The 25,159-nt window shown below is 37.6% G+C and overlaps 1 protein-coding gene across 3 annotated transcripts in view; it reads right to left on the bottom strand.

Annotated features, from left to right (window-relative positions):
* The window catches only part of USP6NL (USP6 N-terminal like), a 111,697-nt gene that overhangs the window by 6,165 nt on the left and 80,373 nt on the right, over positions 1 to 25,159 (bottom strand). For 2 of the 3 annotated variants that reach the window (XM_041413427.1, XM_041413426.1), the window contains 8 exons: positions 21,623 to 21,730; positions 19,613 to 19,722; positions 17,318 to 17,366; positions 15,572 to 15,692; positions 12,328 to 12,422; positions 10,704 to 10,769; positions 10,517 to 10,616; positions 8,279 to 8,431 (listed from right to left, as the gene is read on the bottom strand). In XM_041413427.1, coding sequence (XP_041269361.1) covers positions 8,279 to 8,431; positions 10,517 to 10,616; positions 10,704 to 10,769; positions 12,328 to 12,422; positions 15,572 to 15,692; positions 17,318 to 17,366; positions 19,613 to 19,722; positions 21,623 to 21,730 — 802 coding nt within the window. Of the gene's footprint in view, positions 1 to 856; positions 937 to 3,305; positions 3,352 to 8,278; positions 8,432 to 10,516; positions 10,617 to 10,703; positions 10,770 to 12,327; positions 12,423 to 15,571; positions 15,693 to 17,317; positions 17,367 to 19,612; positions 19,723 to 21,622; positions 21,731 to 25,159 lie in introns of all 3 variants that reach the window. The other variant, XM_041413428.1, reaches the window with a different exon arrangement.

The raw sequence follows: 25,159 nt of genomic DNA, 5'->3' as shown, positions 1-25,159 counted from the left end.
AATATTCTAGTCAGATATATAAAAACCTGAAGACCAGTTCCTATGGTAGCTGCAATGCTTCCTTCATTTGCCCAGGGTCATCAAAAGCATGAACTGATTTATTTTCTCCCAGCTTTTACTCTAAGAAATGTCTACAGAGCAATAGGAGATCCTTTAAATATACTAGGTTGCACTATAGAAGTGGGGTTTGTGTGAGGTTTTGGTTTTTAATTTCACACACTTAAGGTTTCCTAATCACCATTAAGCTCTAATAACCCAAGTGAGAATACTGCAGACATTTTTATTGAATTCTATCAAGGCTGCTTTGTGTCACCTTTCCTTCTCATTTCAGGGTAAAGGAACCCCCTACAAGCAGGCATATGTGGGCTGCATGGTCTAGATGATGTATCCTGTAACATGAATCACAGCTGTAAAATGATTGTCAGAGAAATCTTGCCATGTCTGTAGTGGAATTGTTAGAATGCAACATTAATTTGCATCCTGAGTAACAAGGAAAGTGTTGCAAGAGAAAATTTCATTTAGAAGAAAACCTCTGCATTTTAACAGCACAATCCTGTGTTTATAGGCTGGTAACACCAGAGCTCAGTGCTGTCAGGGAAAACAAAACACAGAACAATGAGAATGTGTGGAAGAAGGCTCAATGGGGAAAAGAAGAAATACAGGTTAAACCTCATCCACAGGACTTCCACAAAACTTGTTTTAACTTGACGTTGGACGCCAACAAGGGGCACTGGTTGCCCAGTCACCCACATCTGCCTGTGGAACTAAGCAAGGCCACATTGCTGGAGGTACCAACTCAGGAGTCAAGGCTACCAGAACAGGACTTGTTCTGGTTCAAAGGTGCTCCACTGATCACCTCCAGCCATAAAAAGCACTGGGAGGAAAGGAATTGTGTAAGGATCTATGATGTTGCAGCAAAAAGACATCTTACAAACCAGTCATCTTCTAAAGGAAATTTTTTGAAACTGCAAAATGGCTACTTAATTCTAATTCAAGTGTACAGATCATCTATAAATACCCACACACACACAGAGTTGTCCCTTCCAGTGAAATGAGAACTTAAAAAAAACCACCCAAACAAATAAAAACTCCTGAAGTTCCAAAAAAGTTCACAAAATAAACAAGTAGAGGATAACCAAGTCATGCACATGACTACAATGGGACACTCTTCAAATGCACAAAGAGCATGCCAAATGTGTTTGGGAATGCTTTAAGCAGTACACGATCAGCAGTAACAACAAGAAACCCATGATGCTGCATGCTAGCAAGAAAGAAAGAAAAAAGGTAATAAAAGCAAAAAGCTGAGGATAAAAAAAAAAAAACCCATAATGCAAAAGCAAACAAAAGAAACCAAGTCACAACAAACATCTCTACCTGAAGAGGTACACAAACAGCTCGCCAGACAAGCATGCAAAAGCACCAATTTCTTCAAGTCCCATTTCTTTTATCTAACATTTTTCCACTCCAAATCTGCCTAAAACCTCACACACAGCTCTCAACCATCTCCTGTACTACTTCAATACACTCACCATTCAAACTCCTCAGATTTGAGCAGGAAGAAATTTTAGTTGGATGTTTTAAAGGAAATGCAATTGAGTGTCTATTTGTGCTGCTGATCCAAGATCTGAGTTAATTCACTGTCTGGACATATCTGTCTGACTGAGAAATGGAGAAACTGCCGAATTCTACAAGAAGTACTTTTGGGACAAGTGCTTTTCTGCACAATCTGTGATGTTTACGTACAAGAACTGAAAGCATTTTAAAACCAGAAGTTAAAGACAAAGCTGTCTCTTTCAGCTGTGACTGTTTTGACCTGTACAATAATCAAAATGTCCCTTTGTCCTCTGAAGCAATCTGGGCAAGGAGATTCTTCCCAAGTTGCCAGTATTCCTGTGATATATGGATGTCTCTACTTTCATCTTTCTCTCCTTTCTTCCTTCAACAGAGCAGGTTTCTAGACAGCTCAGTTACTGGCTTTTCCCAAAAACAAGCACTAAAATAGCTTGTATCAGAGTTTACAGAGCAGGAGCTATAGATTTTCTGGTTTTCCTTTAAAAAAGAGATAGTGATTTAGTTGACTTCTATGCAATACAGCATAAAGTAGGCAAACAACAAAGGAAATATGGTGAAAAATGGGTGAGGAAGGAGAGCAATGGAAGTAGAGGGAGACAACTTAAGCAAAACAAGAACAATCAGGTGCTTATTTGTTGCTGGCAAACATATTCCCTGACATGAAAAGGAGCAAAGCAAATATGAGCAGATCTGACCGTTCCCCAAAAGAAAGACAAGCCATATTACAGAAAGTTTGTCTCTCTTTACTTCCTCCTGCTCAAACAAGCCTTGGCCACCACCCAGTGGAAGTCGATCTCCACTACAAGACTTTTACAGATAATTGCTTCAGGAGGCACTAACAGCCTCGTGCATCGAGTAGCAGACATATAATTGGAGTAAAGTGCTTTAAGTGCTCTCTCTGGTGAATAACAGTCTAGTCCTTAATTTCAGCACCAGAATACATGCACTTTGACTGTTCTAACACAATTTTCAAGGATAGTAATAGTCATTAAAAAAACCCTCTTAAAACGACAACTTGAAATTTTGTGTTTATTTTCGACCAGTGACATCCCATCTTCTTCAGTTTACAAGACCAAGAGAATTTTAAAGAAACTTTAGTGCCTGCACTAGAAGCTCTAGCTGCTGTCTGAAAGTCAACCTCTGCTCCTCCTTCCCTTATATGCCATCACTGGCAAAGGAGTTGCTAAATGAAATACTACTGGACAACTTGAAGGGAGAACTAAAAGCACTGTTTGCCTCTCTTGCAGCTGTGTCACTTTTATGGTACTGACAGTAAGGAAAACTTATTTTATAAACATCTGCATTCAGATAAACAACAGAAATCTTAACAGATTTGGTTATTAGCCAGAAGATGCAGGTGATCAGCTGCACATCTGTAAGGTGCCCTTGCAAAAAAGAAATTTCTAAAATTAACCACAGCTTCACATTCCTAATTCCACATTTCTTCCAGAAAATATACATCCTTGAAAAGTCAGTTTTAAACAGCAATGTGAACAATGACAACACAACTGTTTGGATCATGTGTTTAAAGATCATGCAAGTTTGAAACAGTAAAGATTTAAAAATGATGCAAAGTCAAAGTCTAAAACTGCTAAGGATATATACTAACTGTATTAGTATAACTCCACATATTATTTTAGTTCATAGTATTGTAAAGTAGTTGCATCACACAAGAAACAAGGCAGAAAAAAATAGTTTAGTTTATTAAAGCATGAAGTGCATTGTCTGAAATAGCTACTTGTGTATTCTTGAAGTACAAGAGAAAACTCCAAAATTCCTCTGAAACAAAACACAACCAAAAGAAAGACACCATCAGAAACAGGAAAGTCAAGCTGATTTACATATTTCTATTGCTTTGGCTAGCAGAAGGCTCATTAACAGCAGAGAGCAGACATTATTTGATAATTACTCAGGTAGTATACATTTCTGCACTATGACTGATGACTGTGTAAAATAGATCATTGAATAAAAATACTGATAATAAATTTAATAACTTCAAATATAAATAGCAGATAAACATTTTAAAATTTATGGCGAATGCAAGATTCAAACTTTGTTAGTTCTCCCCGAATACAGAAAAGATTGGAAAAACTATAAAAACTGCAATTTAAAGCTGGTGTTAATCACAAGGACAGAGGCAGATTCCAAATTTGCTGATACTGCTTTAAAATTAAGGTACAAGACCTTTTTCTTTGATTTAAGGCCTTCAGCTGCTGCAAAGTCTATTAAACTTTCAGTCATAAAAAACCAACACAGGAGCCCCCTGCCCACCCTTTTCAGGACCCTTATATTAAAACACAGGTGAGAAACTGTCTCAAGAACAGACCTGAGGGGCTTCACACCTTGAAAATGGGCCTGGCTGTCTTGTTTACAAAACACTGGATTAATAAACTATTTTCAGCAACATATTTTTAATATGGAATTTTCACTGGTAAGCACTTCTGTTTATTAAAGTCAGACACTATAAAAATCTATCCATATATAAATATTGTTTATTAAGCATTGCATTATTCATGTAGTCCTACAGGAAAAAATTACAGTGAAGCTAGAAATTCTATCCATATCTTGTGAGCATTTACAGAATTTAGCTGCTGTTTTAAATAACAGACAAGGAAAGAATTTGCATTGAGGAATTTTGGAAACCAATGGTGTATACCAAGAAGATTTTTCTCCTTAATGGTCTTAACATCATCCTTGAATTAAGGAAGAGATTGTTGAATTTACATTGGATTTGACTCCAGGAAAATATGTAAAGTCACACAGATTTAGGCTCTTCAAGAACCATCCATGGTGTGGACATCCTTCATCAAATTCCAGGCAATCCAGAAAATACCAAATGCCTTTTCTTCTTTTTGAGGCTGGGTCAGAGAAGTACCTTCAAGGACAGTTTTTATGTACAGCTGTCACAGCCTCCTTTCTCCAAGGTCTCAAAAACCCCAGCTCCCCAGTCAGAGGTGTGCTTAGCACACAGCCCCCTCTCTCCAGAGCCATGGGAATAGAGGGATGCCCACCTTGGGTTGTAGGAAAAGCACTGGAGCTCCAAACCACCCTCTGGAGGTGGGAGTTGCTATGGGCTACCCTGCACTGGTCAGCACTCAACTGGAAATGAGCAGAGAAAGGAAGAAAAGTCCATGGCCTTCTTTATGCAAAACAGCCATGGTAAAAACAGTGCCAATCACTGACACCCAAAATTAGCAAGATCCCCTGAACATCCATCTCTTCTGGCTGAGCATTTTAAGGGCTTTGTTGGAGAGAAAATATTAAACAAGTCCCTTCCTTCTCTGCTCTGAAGGGAACAAGGAGCTCCTTAATTCAGTGAGAGAAGCCATGGAGGAAGTGAGCCATAGAAAGCTACATCAGACATAAATAGACATCCACTTTAAAGTAACACAAAAGTTATTACCTCTTTTAATATCCTACTGCAGCTTACCCTACTAGGGCAGGAAAATCTATACAGGCTAACAAAGGATGCCAGATGGAAAATTCCACTGAGCTTAATTAGCTCACTGCTATTCCTGGATGACTGATACTGATGCAACTGCAGGATTTTTTTTTTCTTGATCCTAACATGCATTTTTACTTTAGCTCTTAAAGGTGTAATTTTTGCTCAGTGTAAAAAAAAAAAAAAAAAGTACAAGATAGGAAGCAGTGCTTTGATTTCAGATGAGAAAACTAAAACATTATTTTCTCAGGCTACAGTGAATACTTAAATGAGCAGGCTGGTGTTTTTTGTGGCTGTATCACCTCTAATAGTTTCATATGTTTTAGATTAAATTAGAAGAAAAACAGTGAAATTCAAGGTAGTAAAGAGAGTAGAGCCAGACGGACATTTGCATGGAGGTTCCATGGCCAGGTTTTGGCAGCCTGTGGGAGGGACCCACCCTGGAGAAAGGGAAGAGTGTGAGGAGCCCTCACCTTGGGAGAAAGAAGCAGCAGAAACAATGTATGATAAACTGACCACAGCCCTAATTCCCTGCCCCCTGTGCTGCTGGGAAGGAGGAGGTGGAAAAAAAATTAGAGTTAAGTTGAACCCACAAAGAAGGGAAGAGTGGGGGAAGGTTTTTATTAAGGTTTTACTTCTCACTATCCTACTCTGATTTAATTGATAATAAATTCAGTTAATTTCCTCAAGTCAAGTCTCTTCTCCCCATGATGGCAATTGCTGAGTGCTCTCTCCCTGTCCTTATATTGATCCAGAAATCTGTTTTCTCTCCTCTGCCCAGCTGAAGAGGGCACCTGGTATCTTATCAACAACACATAAGCACAGCTGAATGTTTAGAGAATGTTCAAACCTGAAAAAGAATACGCTTGTAGACAGTGATCAATAAAACCAAAATTAGGAGAGTGCAGAAAACTTTAAAAAATAAAACCAAAGGCTTATGAAATTCATACCAAGAACAAATGAGGCAGCCTCACTCAAGTAATAACAGCAGACAAATCAGCTAGATTCCCAAGGGTTAGGCTAAAGGCATCTTATTTTTAGTCTGTGAAAGGTTAAATAATGTTCCCTTCCACCCCTAGCAAAAACATACCACACAGAAAAGCTTGCCCAAGTTAATCTGAAATCAAAAAGGAAAAAGCTCAATTCCAGCACCAACATACACTTCACTTTGGCTTTGCTCTTCCTGTTTTAAAATTAAACCTTCTCATTCATGTTCAGGGGGAAAAAAAACAACACACAAAAAACATTTTGTTACTGATTTTTCTTTAGCTACCAAAATTAAGAACCAACGTGGCCCAAAACACTTAGCATGCTGTCAGCTCACTGTATCAGAAGTTACACCTAAGTGTGCATGTGTGAAACCAAACAACTTGCATCCCACTGCCAGAGTGTCTCAGGAAGAAGACACAGTCACCATTCCTTGCTGTTGGTATCCACAAGAAGACTCAAGTGAGTCTCACATTTTCTGCCACAAGGGGGGTGACACTTATGTCACCTAAATCCTCCTTGAATTTTCTGTGAAAATGCAGAGTATTCTCAAACTTTCACTTGAAGACATTTTATGTTCTACCAAAACAAAGGCCTTAAAATAAACAAGTTAGGAACAGATTTTGTGCCTTCTGCATCAAGAAAATTTCCAGGAAATTCTGTATTTTCCACAGAAAATCTCAATATGACTGACATGCATGTGATTTTCTAAGCTGTAAGATACACTAACTCCATCAAGTAGCAAACTACAAAAATCTTTCCCAATTCTTCCCCTACCACAGTTTCATGTGGAACTTTTCACTGATGACATTTACTTTACCACATCCATAAAAAAATCTATGTGTCTACAGACAAGTGAAGCTGTTGGGATAACCCCTCACTGTTCAAACATAACCATGGAGAACTCTGTATTTAGGACTGAAGAGACAGGACTCCTGTGATCAATCTCCTTGTAACATGGTGGTGTGGCACTGATGCTGAAGGACACAGCTGCTCAGATTTGTCACCCACTGCACAAGACACCTGAGACAGCACCTGGCTGAAGTGTAGGGACAGAGCAACTTCTTCTTCTGAAGAGAAAGTCAAAACTGAAACTCAGCTTGGGGAAAAGGATGGAGACATGGTAGAACAGGAATGCTGAAAGGGGAAGCAACAGATGAAAAGGGCAGAAAGTAGACTTAGACCTGCTGTGGGTGGAAGAAATTCTGCTGGACAGATTGTACAGAAACTCAGGAACAAGGCAAAATGCAGGAACAGAGAGCAAGAGAAATGGGAACTCTGAGAAGAAGCAAAATAAGAAACAAATACACAGAAAGTGTTTGTACTCCATAGAACAATTCTGAAGAACCAGGTAAAACAGGTATTTACCTGTGATGAGATCTGATACAGCCCAATACTACATGCAATAAATAAAGTCAACAGAAACAGAAAAATTAAGTTCATTAATGAAAGAACAAATTATCACAACAAGGCTACACAGGCAACCTTTATTCTGACACTTCTTAACTTCTGAAAGCTAACCACAGCAACTTAATAAAGTTACTTCAAGGTAAATTCTGCCATGTTTGTAATTTTTTAAAAAACATTTTCTCACATGCTTTTCTACAATTAGCAAGGATAAAGTAAAAGGACTCTGAGTAATCACAAGAAAAATTCTAATTAAAAACTATGGAGATAGGGATAGAAAAAAGAACAGAATCTTGAAGAAATCCTATACATTTCATAAGTAAGGTCACATGAAACAACCATCTCTTATCTGCAACCAAAAAGCACAAAGGCTAAAAAGAAATAATGAAAACTATTCCATTAAACACCCAGCAAGTCCATCACTTGCAAAAATTTAAAAATCTGGGTTTAACAAACAGAAGAAGCTATTTGACCTGAAGTTTGGTCCACATCGAATCAATCTACAAAACAGTCTGGATTCTCTGACAAGGTAGTGTTTCAGACACTTTGAAACCTTGATATTAGAGCCTCTATCTGAAAGGTTTTATAAATTCAAGTTAATAAAATTACCAGAATATGGTATTTTCCCACAGTGCTTTGCCATTACCTTAAAAGCAGTAAACAAATCACCAAAGGAAGAGGAAAATTCATGAAAGGAAAAGTGGTGATTTTACACTGTAAAATATTTTTGGGTAAAAACTCCCCAAATCTATGCAGTGATGAAGAGGAAAATATTTGCACAGTTTTCAACAGCATTAATTAACATTTAAGAAATTACCAATGTGTGAATAACTCCAAATATCTAGCTCTGCATATTTGCAAGTTTCTTACCAGCTACTGGTAAATCCAGCTTTGCTCGTTTCAATTCTGTTATAGAATTTTGGAGCTGCTCTATTACAAAGTCATCTTCATAGAAGAAATCCTTGGCTAAAGACTCCTGCAGAAATTCTACAAGCTCTTCCATTTGTAATTTCATCAGATGCTCTATATAAGGAGAAAATATTACATTATACATTAAGACATCTTGATAATGAACACTCAAAAATGTACTTTAGTCATGAGGTGCTTTTGTTTTCAAAGTAGAATGAAAACCACTTGGTAATTAGGCAAATAACAGATTTCTACAACTAGAAATCTAAAAATACATGAGAAATTCACTTGCAAGTCACCATGGAAATCCTTTCTACACATTATTCTTTACTTAGGACTGCTTTTCATAAAGGGGCACCTTCAGAAAACTAACTGCAAGTCACCCTCCTTCAGCCTTCTCATGTCCAACAGCTTCAGGCCTTTATTTGTCAGCCTGCATCCTCAACTTACAACCACTGCTGTGGATCTGTACAACAGACATCATCTCTCCTATTAGGAGCTCTGAAAAGCAGATAAACATTTTAAAAATCCCTATTTACAGCACCCTCACTCACAACTGAATTAACTCCCAATGAAATAATGATGGCAGTTCACACTTCAGAACCATTGCTTCAGGCTCTCTGAAAATTCAGGTCATAGTTTGAAAGTAATTTTACAATTATCAGGTTATTTTTGTTTCCCTTTTAACACAGCTGTAAGGCCATGTGGATTGCAAGGCTGTAACTGCATACCTAAGTCTCTTTTTTCATCATTTGTATGTCATCAAAAGTTTCAGATGTGTAATTTCAATATGGAAACCATAAAAAAACTGGTTTGGTGCTGTAATAAAAATGCTCTTGGCATGTATTCCACAATGACACTGACTGAATACCTATACCATCCATGTTTTTGAGGGTAGCCAAGAAACTGGAAAACAAATCAGAATCTGTCTTCTGCCAACTTCCCTGCCAGCCCTCTCATCTCCTCTGCTGCCTTTAAGGTCTCTCAGTGTTTGATCATGGAGGAAGTTGCTGTGTACTTGCTTAGCAAGCAAATTCACACTGAGTCTTTTTCCTCAGGTCTTCCCATTAAATGAGTGGTGAATAAAAACAAAATTAAATCAAGTAGATATCTATTTGCAAATGAAGAAGAGAAACCAAAATGTTGAGCCTAATGATTTGCCTCTAAATGTTTACCTGTCTCAAGTGCAATAATGTAGAAGGTAACCTGTTCCATTTTTCAAAGTTGTTTTTGAACAAACTAATGAGTACACCCCAGTGAGACAGTGAGGTAACATCACCACAGTTCAAGAAGAATAAACTAGCAAGGAAATTAAAACATTGATTTTATGGGCTAAGGAGGAGTGTCTCCAAGTAGAGCTACAAGGTATCATCCTTAGGAATGCTCAAATCTATTTAGAAGCCACTATCCACCCTCAAAAGCTTTTTGGGTCCTTGAAACTTAGGATGCCAAGTCACTTTGGGGAACCAGGCACAGATGCTTTAGACAGTTCTGTTCAAAATCTCAAATTTTACTTCACCCAAAGTCAAGAGATGAAAGAGAAGGTCACCCAGGCAGACTAAAAAAAAAAATTCTGGATTTTAATTACATTCTTGGACAAACAGTGGTATAAAGTGACACAGACTGGTGATTCCTCGTTGCTGAGGTATTTGCTGGTAGATTTTCAGCATTTAGTGGCATTTAGTCTTGATTCTTTTTGTGTTTTCTGATTAATTTAAATCCTGTGGCTAAAGAAGCCATTTCCAGACCATGAAACTATCACACTTTTCCCCACTGTTTAGCCAGCAATACAACTGACTTCAAGTCCAAATAACTTTCTTACTCTAACAAATACTTCTTTTTTACAATCACACTGCATTAGGCCCAGCTAAGATGGAGTTAATTTTCCCCACAGCTGCCCTGGTATCTGGAAAAATCCATCATGTTTTCCCCTTCCCTCAGTCCTGCTGAAGAGGAGAGGGATAGAGCAGCTTGGTGGGCACCAGGATCCAGCCAAGATCAACCCACAACACACACACAATTATAAAGCAAAGATTTTTAACTTTTTCTGCATAAGGACTGAAAAATATCTGTGAGAAGCAGCATAAGGCACGTGGGAAACTAAGATTTTTACACATTAAGGTCAAACTACACAAAATGAGAACAAAACTAGCTGAACCTCTGTTTAGGTTTCAAAGGTTTGACAGATTTCTTTCTTACTTCTGTGCAGTTTCAGAATTGTGTAAGACATAGCAGTGAGAATCCTCTCTCCTTCAAGTATGTAGATATCCCATATCCTGAGGCTTAATGTAAAGGGAGTCTGCAATGACAGAATCAGGCAATGCTGTGAAAACAGTCTGCCCCAAGTCACAATTAACAACAGCAACAGAAAGAAAAACATACTCACACGATCAAGAAAACACTGAAAAAACCACTTGGTTGTGTAAAAGCTGGTGGGCATATCCTGGGAGTCCTGCAAACAACACAGAATTTGAAAAAATACTTTCAAAAATCCAAGTAATGCCTTGCACTCTTCATGAAAAAAACATTTTCCCCTTGAGGCTAATGTACTCAATAGTCACTATAAATAATTAATTTAACTATATAAGACACTGTTACTTCAATCCAACAGAGGCAAATTCTGGTTTTTATAGCTTTTCTTCATTAATTTCACCACCTGAAAAACACGCACTTAGGGGTGCTAAAGTATTAATACATCCTAGACTTTTATCATGTTTTTGGGACAGAGGTAGCAGAGGATAAAATCCTCTCTGAAGAAAATAAATCAGTATTCTGGAGTAACCCAAGTTTAGGCACTGGGTCCATAAAGTCTTTCATTTCTTTGTAGCAAGGCTGACAATTCATGCCCGAGACTGAAAGGACGTCCTTACAAAAATACATATCCACCAGAAATTATTGGAAAAGAACCAAATTCTTTGACCAGTGGGCCTCAAACAGGATGCAGGCTGATAAGGAATTTTATTTCTTGATTAAGGGGCCTGATTTCCCCTAGAGCACAGATAATCCATCAGGTATGACACCCATCCAAAGATTGCCGAAGCTTTTCTGCAGCTTCATGGAGCTCTTCAAAGTCCTTTACACAGCAAGCAGAAAAGCCAAAGTAAAAGCTGGAAAGTTAACGAATCCTGAATTTTAATTGTTGGATAAAATCATACTCTATGCTAGCCAGATTCAGCTTTGCCAAAAATTAAGCACCAAATTTTAGAACTTAGGTATACAAACACTGAATAAACAACGGGCCAAATCCCTTTGGTTTGTGTGCAGGCTTTACTTTTGTCTTTGAGGAGCTAACATTGGCTCATTTTAGTGACACACTCACAGGAAGAGATGAGGAAAATGATGCTGCTGCAAGTGAGCATCTTTTACACTACTTTTTAAGAACTGGAGATGGATTCTGGCAGTACCAATGTACTGTAAAACCAAATTCTTGATACCTACTGAAAGGGCATTTTTCTCCCATTAGAAAAATAATTTACATCTTAGAATAAATATTAAATAGTTAGCCAATATTTAAGAAAAGGCATGTTATTTTCTATTTAAAAGCATTAAAAGAGATAAAACTCGACATGTAGCTTCATGAAAATAGAAGTATTTTAAATGGACCATTAACACTTCTTATGAAGGTTATTTTTTAAATGGAAATTTAAACTGGTTGGTCCTAAAGTCAACTCTGTCCATAGATGAACCAACCACAAGCTCAACATACAAAAAGCCTCTGATAAAATGTTCTAGCATCAGAAGCTCACACAAGGCCAAATAGAAGAACCACACATTGTCCTTAACTCAGAGGTCCAAAGTGAGATAGACACCCAAATTAATCATTAGGATCCAATTTTATCATAACTTTGTCAAGATGCAACACAACTTTGCCTATAATGAAAACAACAGCACTTCTGCCTCTTAAAGCTTGACATTTTTTACGGAGGCTTGATCTAGTGGGCTCACCTGAACTGAAACAAAGGTAGAAAGCTGTAAATTTGCAAGGCTTGCATAGTGAAATAAATACTTACCAAATGCTGCTTAAGTTTGGACAAAAATTTCTTCAATATTTTGTCATGATGTTCCTGAAACCTCATCAGTTTTGGAAAACCAGGAATAAAAAAACCTAAGAAAAGAAGATGGCCACTTAACAGGTGTTTGTACTATAAAATGACATAAAGAAAGTCATTAAGGCTCCAAGAATATCATCCTTCTATAAGAGCACTGGATCTGAACAGATATTCATAACAATATTTTGATGTCTCTATACACATATGCACATACTCCTGCCTAAATAGCTACAATCAATACATTCCCTTAATGACAAATATTACATCAGAATGACAAATGACAACAGATCCATCAGTCCTACATTAGTCAAACCAATATAAGATCATGTGGAAACCACATTTACAATTATTCTTTAAAAGAAAACCAAAACAAAGAATCACAACCCTCACCCACTAAAATTGAAATTATAGCCCAGAAAATCAATGACAGAAGGGTAAAGAGCATAGGTATCTACTAGAAATGTCTGCATTGAGGAAAAGACCATTAAAAAGACAAGAGGGATATTCTACAAGCCAAATATCATAATTATAGCCTATCACTAAAGACTGTGAGCTCACACAACTGAACAAAGGGCATTAAAAACCCATCTAATTGCTTTAGTGATTACACATGGAAAACTCTAATACTGCTTTCCAGCTGAGGTATCAGCAGAGTTAAATTTATAAAAAACTCCAATATATTTTAAGCAGTATGAAAACTGGAAGAACAAGTACAGATCCATAGCAGTCATGCAACTTAAAAAAAATAAGTGACTGAAGTCCCAAACCAAAAAGCAAAGTCTTTCTAGTTCCAATTGTGCAATTCAGTGCACAGTCACTACGACACAAGACTTAAAACCTCAGATTCACATAAGTTTAGTATTTCATAGAAACAAATGCAAATTCTACAATACTTAAATGTCAGGTTGCATATTAGGAAATTTCAATAACACAGGCAAGGCATTTGGTTTTTTTCTTACTGTAAACAGTGACTACATCAAAGCTAATTAGCCATCAACAATAACAATAAAGGTTCTTTTTCCAAGAAAGGTTGCTCTTTTACATTTACATATACCAACTCATTATCCTGAATTTTTAAGACTACAGAAAGATCAATGGAAAGAGCTTCCAAAAAAAGCAGATCATTTTCAGTGTCAGATGTATGTATTTTATCATCTAGAGACTTTACATCTTCCATGACGAAATATGGAATATTTCATATGGAATATGAATATGAAATACCAGAGAGGCCAAATCCATCTCTTCATTTCAAGTAGTTTTATACTAGAAATTAGTCTGGCTAATGGGCTGCACCCAAAAAGTATTCCAGGTTGTTGTATCACAGGTAAAATTGAAAAAAAAAAAAAACATGAAAAACCTTGTCTGTGGGGAGGAGCTTTTAACCACCTTAATCTTGCCAATATGATTCTAATTGAATTTCTTAGCCCACCCCCATGATTTCCATAGGCAGATATCCATTTCAGAGAACTATCTGATGGTCAGTGGCATCAAGTGCAACTATAAAAGTTTTTCTTCATGGATATTGGCAATTTGGAATTGAAATTCTTTAAGCTTTAAAGACAGTGCTTTAAGCTACTTTCCACAAAGAAGAACATAGAAAGTGCAAACTGTAATATGACATCAGTTAAGTCAGTTTCCTGAGTTTAAAGTTTCCTTTCCCATTTAAAGTTTCCTTTCCAGAATCTACTGTGATATTTACAGATGCACAGTGACATTTAAAACAGATAAATTCAAGGAATCACAGGAAATCCAGGTTGGACAAGACTTCTGGAGATTATGTAGCCCAACCTGCTGAAGGCAGAATCTTAGACTAGCTGGCAACATTTAATAAATGATAAATTGGGAACATATGAGTTATAATTAAAGTTTTATCAACCTCTATAAATGCAAACTTGCCTAACAGGCACTCCAAAACAGTTTCAGTGTGTATAATAAAGCTGTGACACAATGGTTCCTATGCTCTGTGGGGAAGCTCACCAAGCCTTGGGCTACTCAAAGCTCCCTCCTTCCCTCTGCCATCACTTGAAAGGTGTGTGACAGGAATAAAGGAGGGAAGGAGGGAGGTCTGCAACATCTCGAGCAACTCATCTGCCTGTGTTTATCCTCTTGTTTATCATGCACATGATTTGGTAAATAAGGACCTGATTTTGACTTACTTCCCCCCAAAGTAAGAATTTTCTGTGAGCTTTGAGGAGCTCAATATTCTAAATGGCTGCAGTTACACAGGTTTGGATTACTATGAAATCTATAGATTTTTTTTTTGTAAGATGCTTTTAGCCTGTATTATCATTGTGTAAAGCTCCAAGAAAATCTTTTGACATTTGACGAACTCAAAATTTTACTTATGACATTGACATCAGATCACACTTTTTTCTTCCCCTGAATCCATAGCTTTGCAGAACTGTAAACAGCAAAGTAACAAACTATCCCTTTGTTTTGGGTGTTTTGGAGAACATCCAGGAACAATGAAAAGCCTGGGAAGGAAGATATCACAGAATGAGAAATTCTTCAGCAGGTAAAAGCAGCTAGAGCTTGTTGGAAATTTGCTAAAAAGCCCAAGTTCTGGGTGACATTTAATTTTGCAGGCTTCCAAGATCCACAGCTTTTTTGAATCACCAGAACTGTAACATCACAAATGTTTTGGAATTCCTGGACTGGTTCCATACCAATAGCCATGGAATATGCATAGATCATACTAAATCTGGCATGGAAAGAGAACCACCAATAACACAAGAGCAACAATACCATGAGGGCAGGAAATTCTGTGTGAGGTGGAGATAAAACTGAGAAGCCTGAAGTTCATGCCTAGACACAAGTCCATTTTTTACTGTAGATTCCTGTCCTGCCAAACGATAGCACAGCTGCAATATTGCTTAACACATTCTGTATTAGGCTTCCACTACTATTTTATTACTATATAGATATCTACATAACCAGTTTTCAATTGGTTACATTCCCTGAGAGAACAGGAGAAGAGGAAACCATCTGATTTTCATTAAGAACTATTTGAAAGATATCACATATAAAAACCATTACTCTCTCTTATGGATGCGAGCTCCAGTAACATCCAATACCTCCCCCAAGTATAAAGCTCTCATTATGTTTTATTTTTGACCAATGAGAACAGAACAGTCTCATTTTCAAATAATTTACAGCTTAACTAGGACAGGCTGAAACCTAAACACACTGACAGGAAACTCCATACCATGCATAGCGTGCTTTGGACCAGACAGAAGTTTCACCAAGGCCCAGAAGGCATCTTCTTCATTCATGAACATCAGGAGCAAAGCTGTGATCTGGCTCATTCCCTGACAGTATCCAACTTCCTGAAAATCATACAGTGGAAATATTAAAATGCTGGAAACAAAAGCCTCATAGCTATGAGCTTTTAGCTTTTCCTTGAGTTAGTGGAGGAAAGATGATGCCTGTCCTGATGGCAGAGCTTCCCACCAAACACACTTCATATTTAAACATTAAAAATATTGGTAGATAGAAGGGATGATGCACAATCCTCCAAATGAAAAGTAACCTGGAAGTATTGATTGCTCATTAGAACTCACTACTGATGAACAAAACCCTTGATCAGTACTAATATTTTCAAGTTACTGTATCATCTTTTTGTCCAATGGATGCATTTCTCATTTAGTTGTAATTTGGGGGGTTTTATGGAGGGTGAGAGTATCTGGCTTTGTTCTTGTTCACAGTCAGGGTATCATCTGATAAACACAGGATTTTTCAACAGCGACCTGTAAATATAAACTTGCTCAAGTTTAGCAGCCCAATAGCAAGCAACTGTAATAAATCCAAAGAAAAAATTTATTGTTCCAAAACTGAATTAGAGTACTTCCTCTGCTATTAATTTTGAATTTTATGGCAGGAACCAGCTGTCACTATCATTCAGCTGCAAAGATAACCCCATCAATGAAGTATTTGTAAGGACAATTACTTAATTGTAGAGTAAGTTTTTTTGTGTTTACAAGTTCTTAGCACAACTTTGTTCTAGAGATAAAAACAAAGCATAAGAACTGCTACACACTAAGAGAAAAAATACAACAACAAAAGTGCAAAATAAAAAGTTCACTATAATATTTTCATTACACTTTGATGACTGATTTTAAACATAATTATTAATGCAACTTGAAAATACCAGTCCAATATTTTATACGAGGTAGAAAAGGTCAGACAGAAAGGTAATATTTCCTAGAACTTAAAAAAAAAAATCCAAACAAACCAGTATTTAATTCAAGTGCATGCTTTAATTTCTCTTTCCTCTTCTAAAGTTAACATATTTTATACTGACTTCTGGGGAGTTGCTGATGGATATGAAATGGAAGATGCACAGAAATGCTCAGAATGGGTCCAAAGAATGGGGACAGTTAAACCACAGTCAAATGTGGATATGAAGGCATTTCTTTTTCTATTTTTAGCATGCAGCCAAAAGACATTACCAAATCCATAAGCTTCTAACCCTTATGATACAGTCTGGAAACCCCACTCTAATAAATCCCATTCAGGACTGCAGCCAAGACCAAGCACTTATGTAAAGAAGAGGCAACCTTTAAAACTAATTCCAAATTTTTAAAACCTTTCAGATTGTGAAATACACCTGTGGACTCCAACATACATATTTCTGCAGTAATTTCCTCCCCATCATTCAAATGACAGGGAGGCAGATAATATAATGGGGGAAATATCAGTCACATAACACTCCAGCACAACACAAATTCATTATTCTTATTACAGATTGTAAGCAATAGTTCAGTCTGTCCAATAAAACTCATAATTCAGATGCTTTAATTTCAGCTCAAAATATGTCAGCAAATAATTTTTTTTCTATGTACTTCCAAAGGTCTCTGAAATGTTTATTGGTCTTTTTAGGAAGAAAGAAATGCAAGTTATCTTACAGCACATTTAGAGAAACCAGATTTAAGTGTGAAGGAACACAGCTTACCGTATTATATATGGAATATGCAGCTAAAATGTGGAACAAAGATTGTTGCCTGGAGAAATAAGAGCAGAAAATGAAAATACTATAGTATTGTCTTTTGTAAAAACAGAAAAACATAGAAGTAGTGAACTGCATTTTGGAAACATGTTTTCCCAATTTAACTTGTCTAGCACTGAAGAGCAGGATAAACTACATTTGACAACAATAAGTGCTTCTGATTTCAAGCCTATTTTGTAATTAGCACCTTTATGATGTTTTACATGTTAAAATGTTTCAAAAAATACCAATATACTTTAGAAGAGAGTGGTGGCACATCATCACTTTTACAGACAGGTAACGTGAAACATTGCATGGGTGACATTTCAAACACTGATTTATTCTGAATGCCAAAATTTAAACTCCCCAAACTTGTTTTTTGTGCTTGCAGAACACTAACAGCTGTTACTGATTCCAAACAGAGATGTAGAAGTGAAGATGTGAAATACACAAAGCAGCCACAAAGGTGTCTTAATCTTGGCACTGAAATTAAAGTCTGCTCTAGTGACTGCTACTGTCAAACTGAAGAAAAACAATATTAACTCTGGCTCAGCATCCTGTGCTCAGCCCTCTGTTGATTTCTGGGTAGTTCAGATCTAGAATTACAAAAAGGTTTGTAGAGGTCCCTTGCTTTCTGCAAACAATCTAACTTCTGAAGGCAGCCAGACAAAAAGCCCCAACAACACCAAAGCAGCCAGCAAACTCTGCTCTTTCCAAGTTGTGTATGAAATAAACAGTGCAGGGCTCTTATAATCTGCTTTTAAACTCACAGCTACTTTTTGTCACCTGTTCAGGAGAGAATCTGGATACCTGAATGCCTACTTTCATCTACAAGTAAAACTGCTAAAATTTAACAGCCGAGTTTTGCATATTGTCCTTTTTCTGTCCAGTGAAATTTTCTCCCTGTTACTTATCAATGGATGGAAAGAGATATTAGCAGGCTAAGAAAAAAAAAAAAAAAAGAAAGCTTAAGGCAGAAGGTGCTGATTTGCTTTTGGGAAGAGGATTTATACTTGGAGAATTTTATCAAAACATCTGCACTGTGGCATTTTGGTTTACCCTCTTGCAAAACTGGAGTTTAGCCATTCTTCAGTAACCAAAGAAAAGTGTAACAAGGTACTAGCCATTAAGCTGTAGCCTCATTTTACAGTGACAAACTAACAGGTCCCCAGTGAACACAGGAACCTCCTGTACCCTCAGCTGACCACATCAAACTGAGCACAGGAGCTCAATCTCAATCACAGTTCCATACACAGAACAACAGTGATTTCAGCATTATTTACACTAGATGGTAGCACTGAAGACCTGTAAAAGAATGAACCTTCAAAGACATACAGTCTACTTAAAAGTCAAACAAGCAATTGACTCACCCAGGGGACTTCATTTCATTGCTATGTGAAATGATTTCTGAATTTTTCATTGAGGCATTGCTGGAAATGCATAATACATGTACAGTAATTCTGAGATCTGTTCCAAGTGTGAAATTGCTTTAGGCAGCCAAAGGCTTTCCTGTGGACTCTGAGGGCATGGTTACAACAGCCACAGGGACTGGAGCTGGCTCTGCTTGTGTTAACCCCAAACTGAAGAGGCAACGAGCTCCTGCTGACACCTAAAATGTGTGCACAGAATGTAGAGAGGCCCGAGCAGCACAGGCACTGCCAGCCCTGCACAAATGGATCAAAACTGCACTGGCTGCACGGAACCACCTCAGCCTGGGAATCTCTGCTCTGTGCTCCTTCCTTACAGCCTTCAAAGAAATTCCCCTGATTCAGGATTTTTCCACAAAATATCTAGAATAATAATGTAAAGAAATGTTTCTTTTATTATCACATTAAAGCCCACAGCTCTGAGTACCACTTTTTGAGAACAGCAGACTACCATAAAATCTGCCTTGGCAAGAAAAGGAGATTAAAATCTAAAACTAAACTAATACAGAGACAGAAGGGGAAAAATACCCTCTTCCTCTCAGCAGGGTGCTGATGCTACAAAGCAAGGAACAATACTGATGTTTGTATCCCCACTTTTTTCACTATTAAGCATTTTTAAAGATGACAGCTGCCTAATATTCCTCCTCTAGTGGCAGCAAAAAACATAACAAAACCAAACATTTTGAAGAAATCCTAAAGCATTATGGCCTATAGTTGTAAATAATTAAATGCTCACATACAAAAAGACTGCTTTATTTGGTTCTGAATTAGATAATGGGTGACTACAAAATCCAAAGGAAGGCTGCAATCCCTGGGGAGTTGGAAGTTTACTTACTTCACACCATATCTGTCCCGGAACATGATGTTGTCTCGGTACGTGCGGTTCACATCGAGGTCAATTTGCCGAATATCTGGTGAAGACCCTCGTGCTTGACACTTCAATTTCTGGGAGTACAGTAAAGAACAGAAGTTTAAAATTGTGAACTCTAGAAAAGAAGAAAGCTGCTTGACTGCACAGCTGTGTTGAATTAATTTAAATTTAAATTTAAATTTATTTAAAACAATACAGAATAGCAACTCACAAGATTAACAGTTTTAACTTCCAAAATAAGCGTGTACAATTCAAATTCTATAGGTCAGAAATAGCCACAGAATAAAGGTGTAGAAAGACCAATCCCATAATATACATGTTTTTAACACATCATTCACTACTCATATTTAAGGCTGCTTCAGCATTTTAAATTTCTTATTGTCATTTCTGAGGCAGGCAGAGCACTAGAGAAAGAAAATTAATTTTGCTACTCAGGAACAAAAACCTGACATGCAAATGCTCTAGACTGGGCTTTAAGCAAATGATTTAGTGTGGTTTTCATACTTCTCCTGTCTTTTCTCTAGCAGAAGTAACAGCTACATAGCTGCCTAAATATAGATAATGGACATTTCTCTAGTAATTTCCTCTGTCTTTCTGTTCTAATCTAATTTAGCTGTAGAATATGTCTACTTTAAGCACCTGCTTTAGTGTTTTATAATTAAATCCATTTTTGTAATTGAATACTTATGAAACCTGCACAGGTTTAGACTGACACCTTATTTTTTGCACTTAACAATAATTTTCTCTTGTCTCTCATTCATTTATTCTCACTTCTGTCAGTAAAAGTTGAGCTTGCAAGACCCTGGATTCAATATGATATTTTAAAACATTACTTCTGAGTATTAGAGAATATCACAGACAATCAGAAGGCAAAACTCTACAGACTCTGGTTGCAAGAAAACAGAAGTCAAAAATGATAATAATGAAGGGATCAAACAGGGAACAACAACATGCATCAAGTCTGTTGAACACAACCAGAAGCTTTAGGCACATGAGGAATTACTTGTAAGTCATTGAACCAACACAACACTAACCACAATCTCAGCTGTGTGCACCTTTCAGTACAATTTAAACTAAACACCCAGAATTATTTGTCCCCCAGACAGACAGAAAAGCAGCAAAGGGAAAATTTCTAGTTTTAAACACCTACGATATGATGGAATATAGGAAAAGAATCACCCTGAGCCCTTGCAATCATGGCATCTGCACATCTAAGAGAACAGAAAGGTACCAAAAGTTTGAGAAACAGGAAGGACAGAAGATTAAGAACTGGAATTTCCCCTGCAAAGAGAACTGAAAGAAGCTATTTGACCTACAATAAACATGTTTTATCCTTCTGAATTTAAGGTGTGCAGTTTGTAAGTGACACTTGCAGTGAGCAGTGTTAGCATCACTTCAGGAAATAGGAAAATAGAGAGCAGCAAGATGAATATAACACAAATCAGATAATGATGGAAGAAACTCTTTCTACTTCTGTATCTGAACTACAAACATTTCTTTGTTTTGCATTGAACATTAGATGACATTAGTAATTCCTGAAGATTATTTCACCTATTTTTAAATGCTTTTAATTTTACTTGGCATTCTTTCTCACAACTAATTACTCAGCATAACCTGTTTTACCTCCTTTGGATCTCTCACTAGTCTTATTGAGGAACTTAAAAATAATAGTCAGAAAAAGCAGCCTGTTAGACTAAAGAGCAAGAAATATGAGGAAGGTAGCAGACACCAAAATTTAGATAACATCAATACCAACACCCATCTTCTTTCGTAAGAATCCTCATCTACTCAGACTCAATCTCAACTCAGCTTTTGAATACACAGCCCTTTTCCTAGCTAAAACAAGCAATAGAGTGCAATGTAATTTCTAATTTATTTTTTTAACATTGCATAACAGCAAATGCTTAATAAAGCCTGTAGCTTTAGTATCTGACATTTTTAAATTAATATTAAGTAGAAATTCTACAAACTTACATTATAAAAGTCTTTCATTTCTTCTTTCATCTTAGGAACATCAAGCAACAAAGACCAGACTTGCCCTCTCAACTGCAGTGGGATCCCTTTGTAAATTCTCCTATGAAACTGCAAAAAAAAGAAAAGAAGATAAAAATGCAGCACAATTTACATTGCTCTGAATAAAAGGAATAGTGATGCACAACATGCTGAAGAGAAAAATGGGATTACACCAAGCACCCTAGGAAAGGGATGACCTGCTGGGGACAAAGTGTTCCAGTGTGTTTTGAGGAACATGTCCAGCAGTGCCATTTGGGACCTCTTGACAGAATGCAGAGGTACAGGGACAAAATAGGCACATGGGCCAAACCATCCCAGGTGATGTTTTCAAGCCAGGACTTTTGCATGTAGGAAGGTCTTACAAAATTGTATCACCTTTGTTCAGCAAATTTTCTAATTTAGATCCCAAAAATCAGATTCTTAGCAACACTATTTCAGGATAAGCCACAAATAACTCACTGTAATTACAGTCTATAAATAGAAATAGCTAAAAAGCAAGCAGCAAAATCACAAAGCTTTAAAAATTATCAGTAAAAACCCAAAAGCAGAACTGATTTTTGAATTCTTCCAGTACTGCAACAGTATGTTCAAATGTATGTGTGCAAGGAAGCAAAGTATGAGATCACAAAAAAAACCCAGAATGTGCCATTTCTAAAGTGAACAGATCTCACATTCTATTTCAAAACTAATAATCAATCTCCTACATGCATATTTAAACATTTGCAAAAAAACCAACACAAGAACACAAAAAGGTGTTATCGTCTTTCGAAGACATCTCTAAGACAAGGAAAATTAAAAAGACAACTCTGACACAGAAAATTAACCTTTCTGAAATTATGTTTTTACCATTATTTTAATGATTACACAAGGAGACAATTAGGTTTAAAAGAGAACAAACCACACACAACCACTCTCCAATTTTTTCTTCATGTTTATCCCACAATGGAAGTTAGACCTTAAAAATTTTACTTGACAAAGCTACCACATCCTTTACACGTTTTATAAAAGTTATGTTTGCAGTAAGAAATATTTTTAAAGCTATGTCCTCCTCAAAGACAGGACTGTTTTTCTTTTCACGTATTTCACATCTCCAGTTTTGGGAAATAAACGAACCCCTCATTGCAGTGTATTTTCAACCCTCCTGCCATTTGAAATATATCAGCTCTTTAAAGGTGTCGTTAATGCAAGGATTTGTGTCTGGATTGCAGAATCTCTAACTCTTGCACAAATAAGGTTATGAGTTTCTTCCCTTGTTCCTTTTTCAAATTAAAAACATAAACTTATATAAGATACAACAGCCATCCTGGAGGCTGTCCACAAAAAATTGTTGTGCTTCATGAAGAAAACTTTGCTGCATTAATACAAAGAATGCTAAAGCAGCAACACATGCAGTGTGAGCTCAGCTGTGCCACTAGAGTTTCTTCTGTAAAGATGAAGAACAACATACAGAGCTCCAAAGCATCCTTGTCTACAGATGGATACCCTGAGCTCAGGTCACACAGGATTTCAGTGTGTGTCAACCCAGACACAAAGGTACCTGCTTGTGGCAGAGAAGAAAATTCAGTCTTTTGAAAGCCAAACACCCCCAAGTGCAGAGGAGTCATCCTAGGAAGAGATTAGCCTGTCTGCTGGAAAGCAGAATGAGCCAAATTTGCAATATCTTTTCTGGAAATTTGGAAGAAAACTATGGGGAAAAAAATGCAGTGATCTATGTCCTCAGTGACAGGTAGTTTTATTCCTCAGACCCACATGCAGCAACAGAGTACCTTCACAACAAACATTTTTGTCAGCTAATTATAATTTTTAACTCATTTTCAAATGTCTCCAAGAACAAAAGGTTATTAATGAAGCCAACTAGTTGAAAAATAAATTCTCAAGACTACTGTTGTTGTATAAATTAGTATTTTGAGAGAAGGTCAGGTAGATATAAAAGGCCAGAAATAAGCCTTTACAAAAATAGCTTCTTATCCAAACAGAATTAAAGCAATTCAAACCATCCATCCAAATTGTGGAGTTGTTCAGGGTTCTTTTGTAAAATAAAACTGAAGAAGAAGAATGTCCAGTTTCAGAGGAGTCCATGGCATTTACAGTTTTCCCATCTTCTGCAGTGCCTAGATTGAAACAGCCAAATGCTAGAAGAGCCCTTAAAGCAGTAAGTAAAAACTGAGAGAGAACTGTGGAAGCACTTTTCACAGAAAAGTTTGTAAAGTGAGTTGTAAATATAACTTCAAAAAGAGCAGAAAGAACAGAGAGGTGAACAGCTTCATCAGCCAACTACAGCTAAGCCAAAAAACCCAAAAAACAGGAGGAAAGCAAACATTTTTAGTAGCTAAGTTCTGAATTGTGGCACTACCTGGCAGAATAAACCCAAATAACACTCACAGCTTCTTGCAAACCATTTTTAGATCTGTGTTCAATTGACTCTGCTGTTCCATGTATTCTTTTATTGAGGCAGAGAAAAAGCTCCCAGTCATCCCAAGTCATTAACAGATCCTGCCTACAGACTCAGCAGAACACAAGACCAAAGACTTTCACCATCTGATACAGAAGAGAGAAATGTCACTCAGCCTGGCATGGGCTCCAGTGCACAAACAAGAACATGGAAACGAGTGTGAAAATTTTCATATCCAGTGGAAAACTGAGAGGAGTGGCTGATACACCAAGAGGGCTGTGCTGCCACCCAGAGTGATGTTAACAAGCTGGAGAAATGGGCTGCCAGAAACCTCACAGACTCCAACAAGGAGAGGTGCAAAGTCCTGCACCTGGGAAGGAACAACCACAGGCACCAGAACACTGCAGGGGTCAGCAGCCAGAAAACAGCTCACAAGAAAAGGACCTGGGGGACACCAAGCTGAGCAGGAGCCAGCACAGTGCCCCTGAAGCAAAGATGACAGTGGTATCCTGGGCTGCACCAGACAAAAGCATTCCCAGCAGGTTGAGGGAGGAGATCCTTTCCCTCTGCTCAGCACGGTGAGTCCAGTTCTCAACACAAGACAGACATGGACACATTGCAGAGGGCTACAGACATGATGAGACCTGACTACCTCTGCCATGAGGAGAGGCTGGGAGGGCTGGGACTGTTTAGTCAGGAGTAAAGAAGGCTCAGAGGGATCTTCTCAATTTGTTTTTGCACCACCCTGAAGCGAGAGTGCAAAAAGGACAGAGCCAGGCTCTGTTCAGTGGTGCCCAGTCACACGACCAGAGGCAACGGGCACAAACTGAAACACTGGAGATTCCCTTTGAACACCAGGAAACATTTTTTCACTGTGGGGGTGACAGAGCACTGGCACAGGTCACCCAGTCAGGTTGTGGTGTCTCCAACCTTGGAAATCTCAAAAGCCATCAGGACATGGTCCTGGGCAGCTGGAGGTGGCCCTGCTCGAGCAGCTGTGGGACCAGGTGACCTCCAGAGGCCCCTTCCAAGCCCAACCTTTCTCTTTCTGTGACCATGTGCAATGCTCCAGTTTTGTGAAAATGACATAGCTGTGCTGAATCTTG

The sequence above is a fragment of the Onychostruthus taczanowskii genome, unplaced genomic scaffold, assembly GCF_017590055.1.
Source record: "Onychostruthus taczanowskii isolate IOZ18803 unplaced genomic scaffold, ASM1759005v1 scaffold41, whole genome shotgun sequence".
In the NCBI taxonomy this organism is placed as follows: Eukaryota; Metazoa; Chordata; class Aves; order Passeriformes; family Passeridae; genus Onychostruthus; species Onychostruthus taczanowskii.
This window is presented reverse-complemented; position numbering and strand designations above follow the sequence as displayed.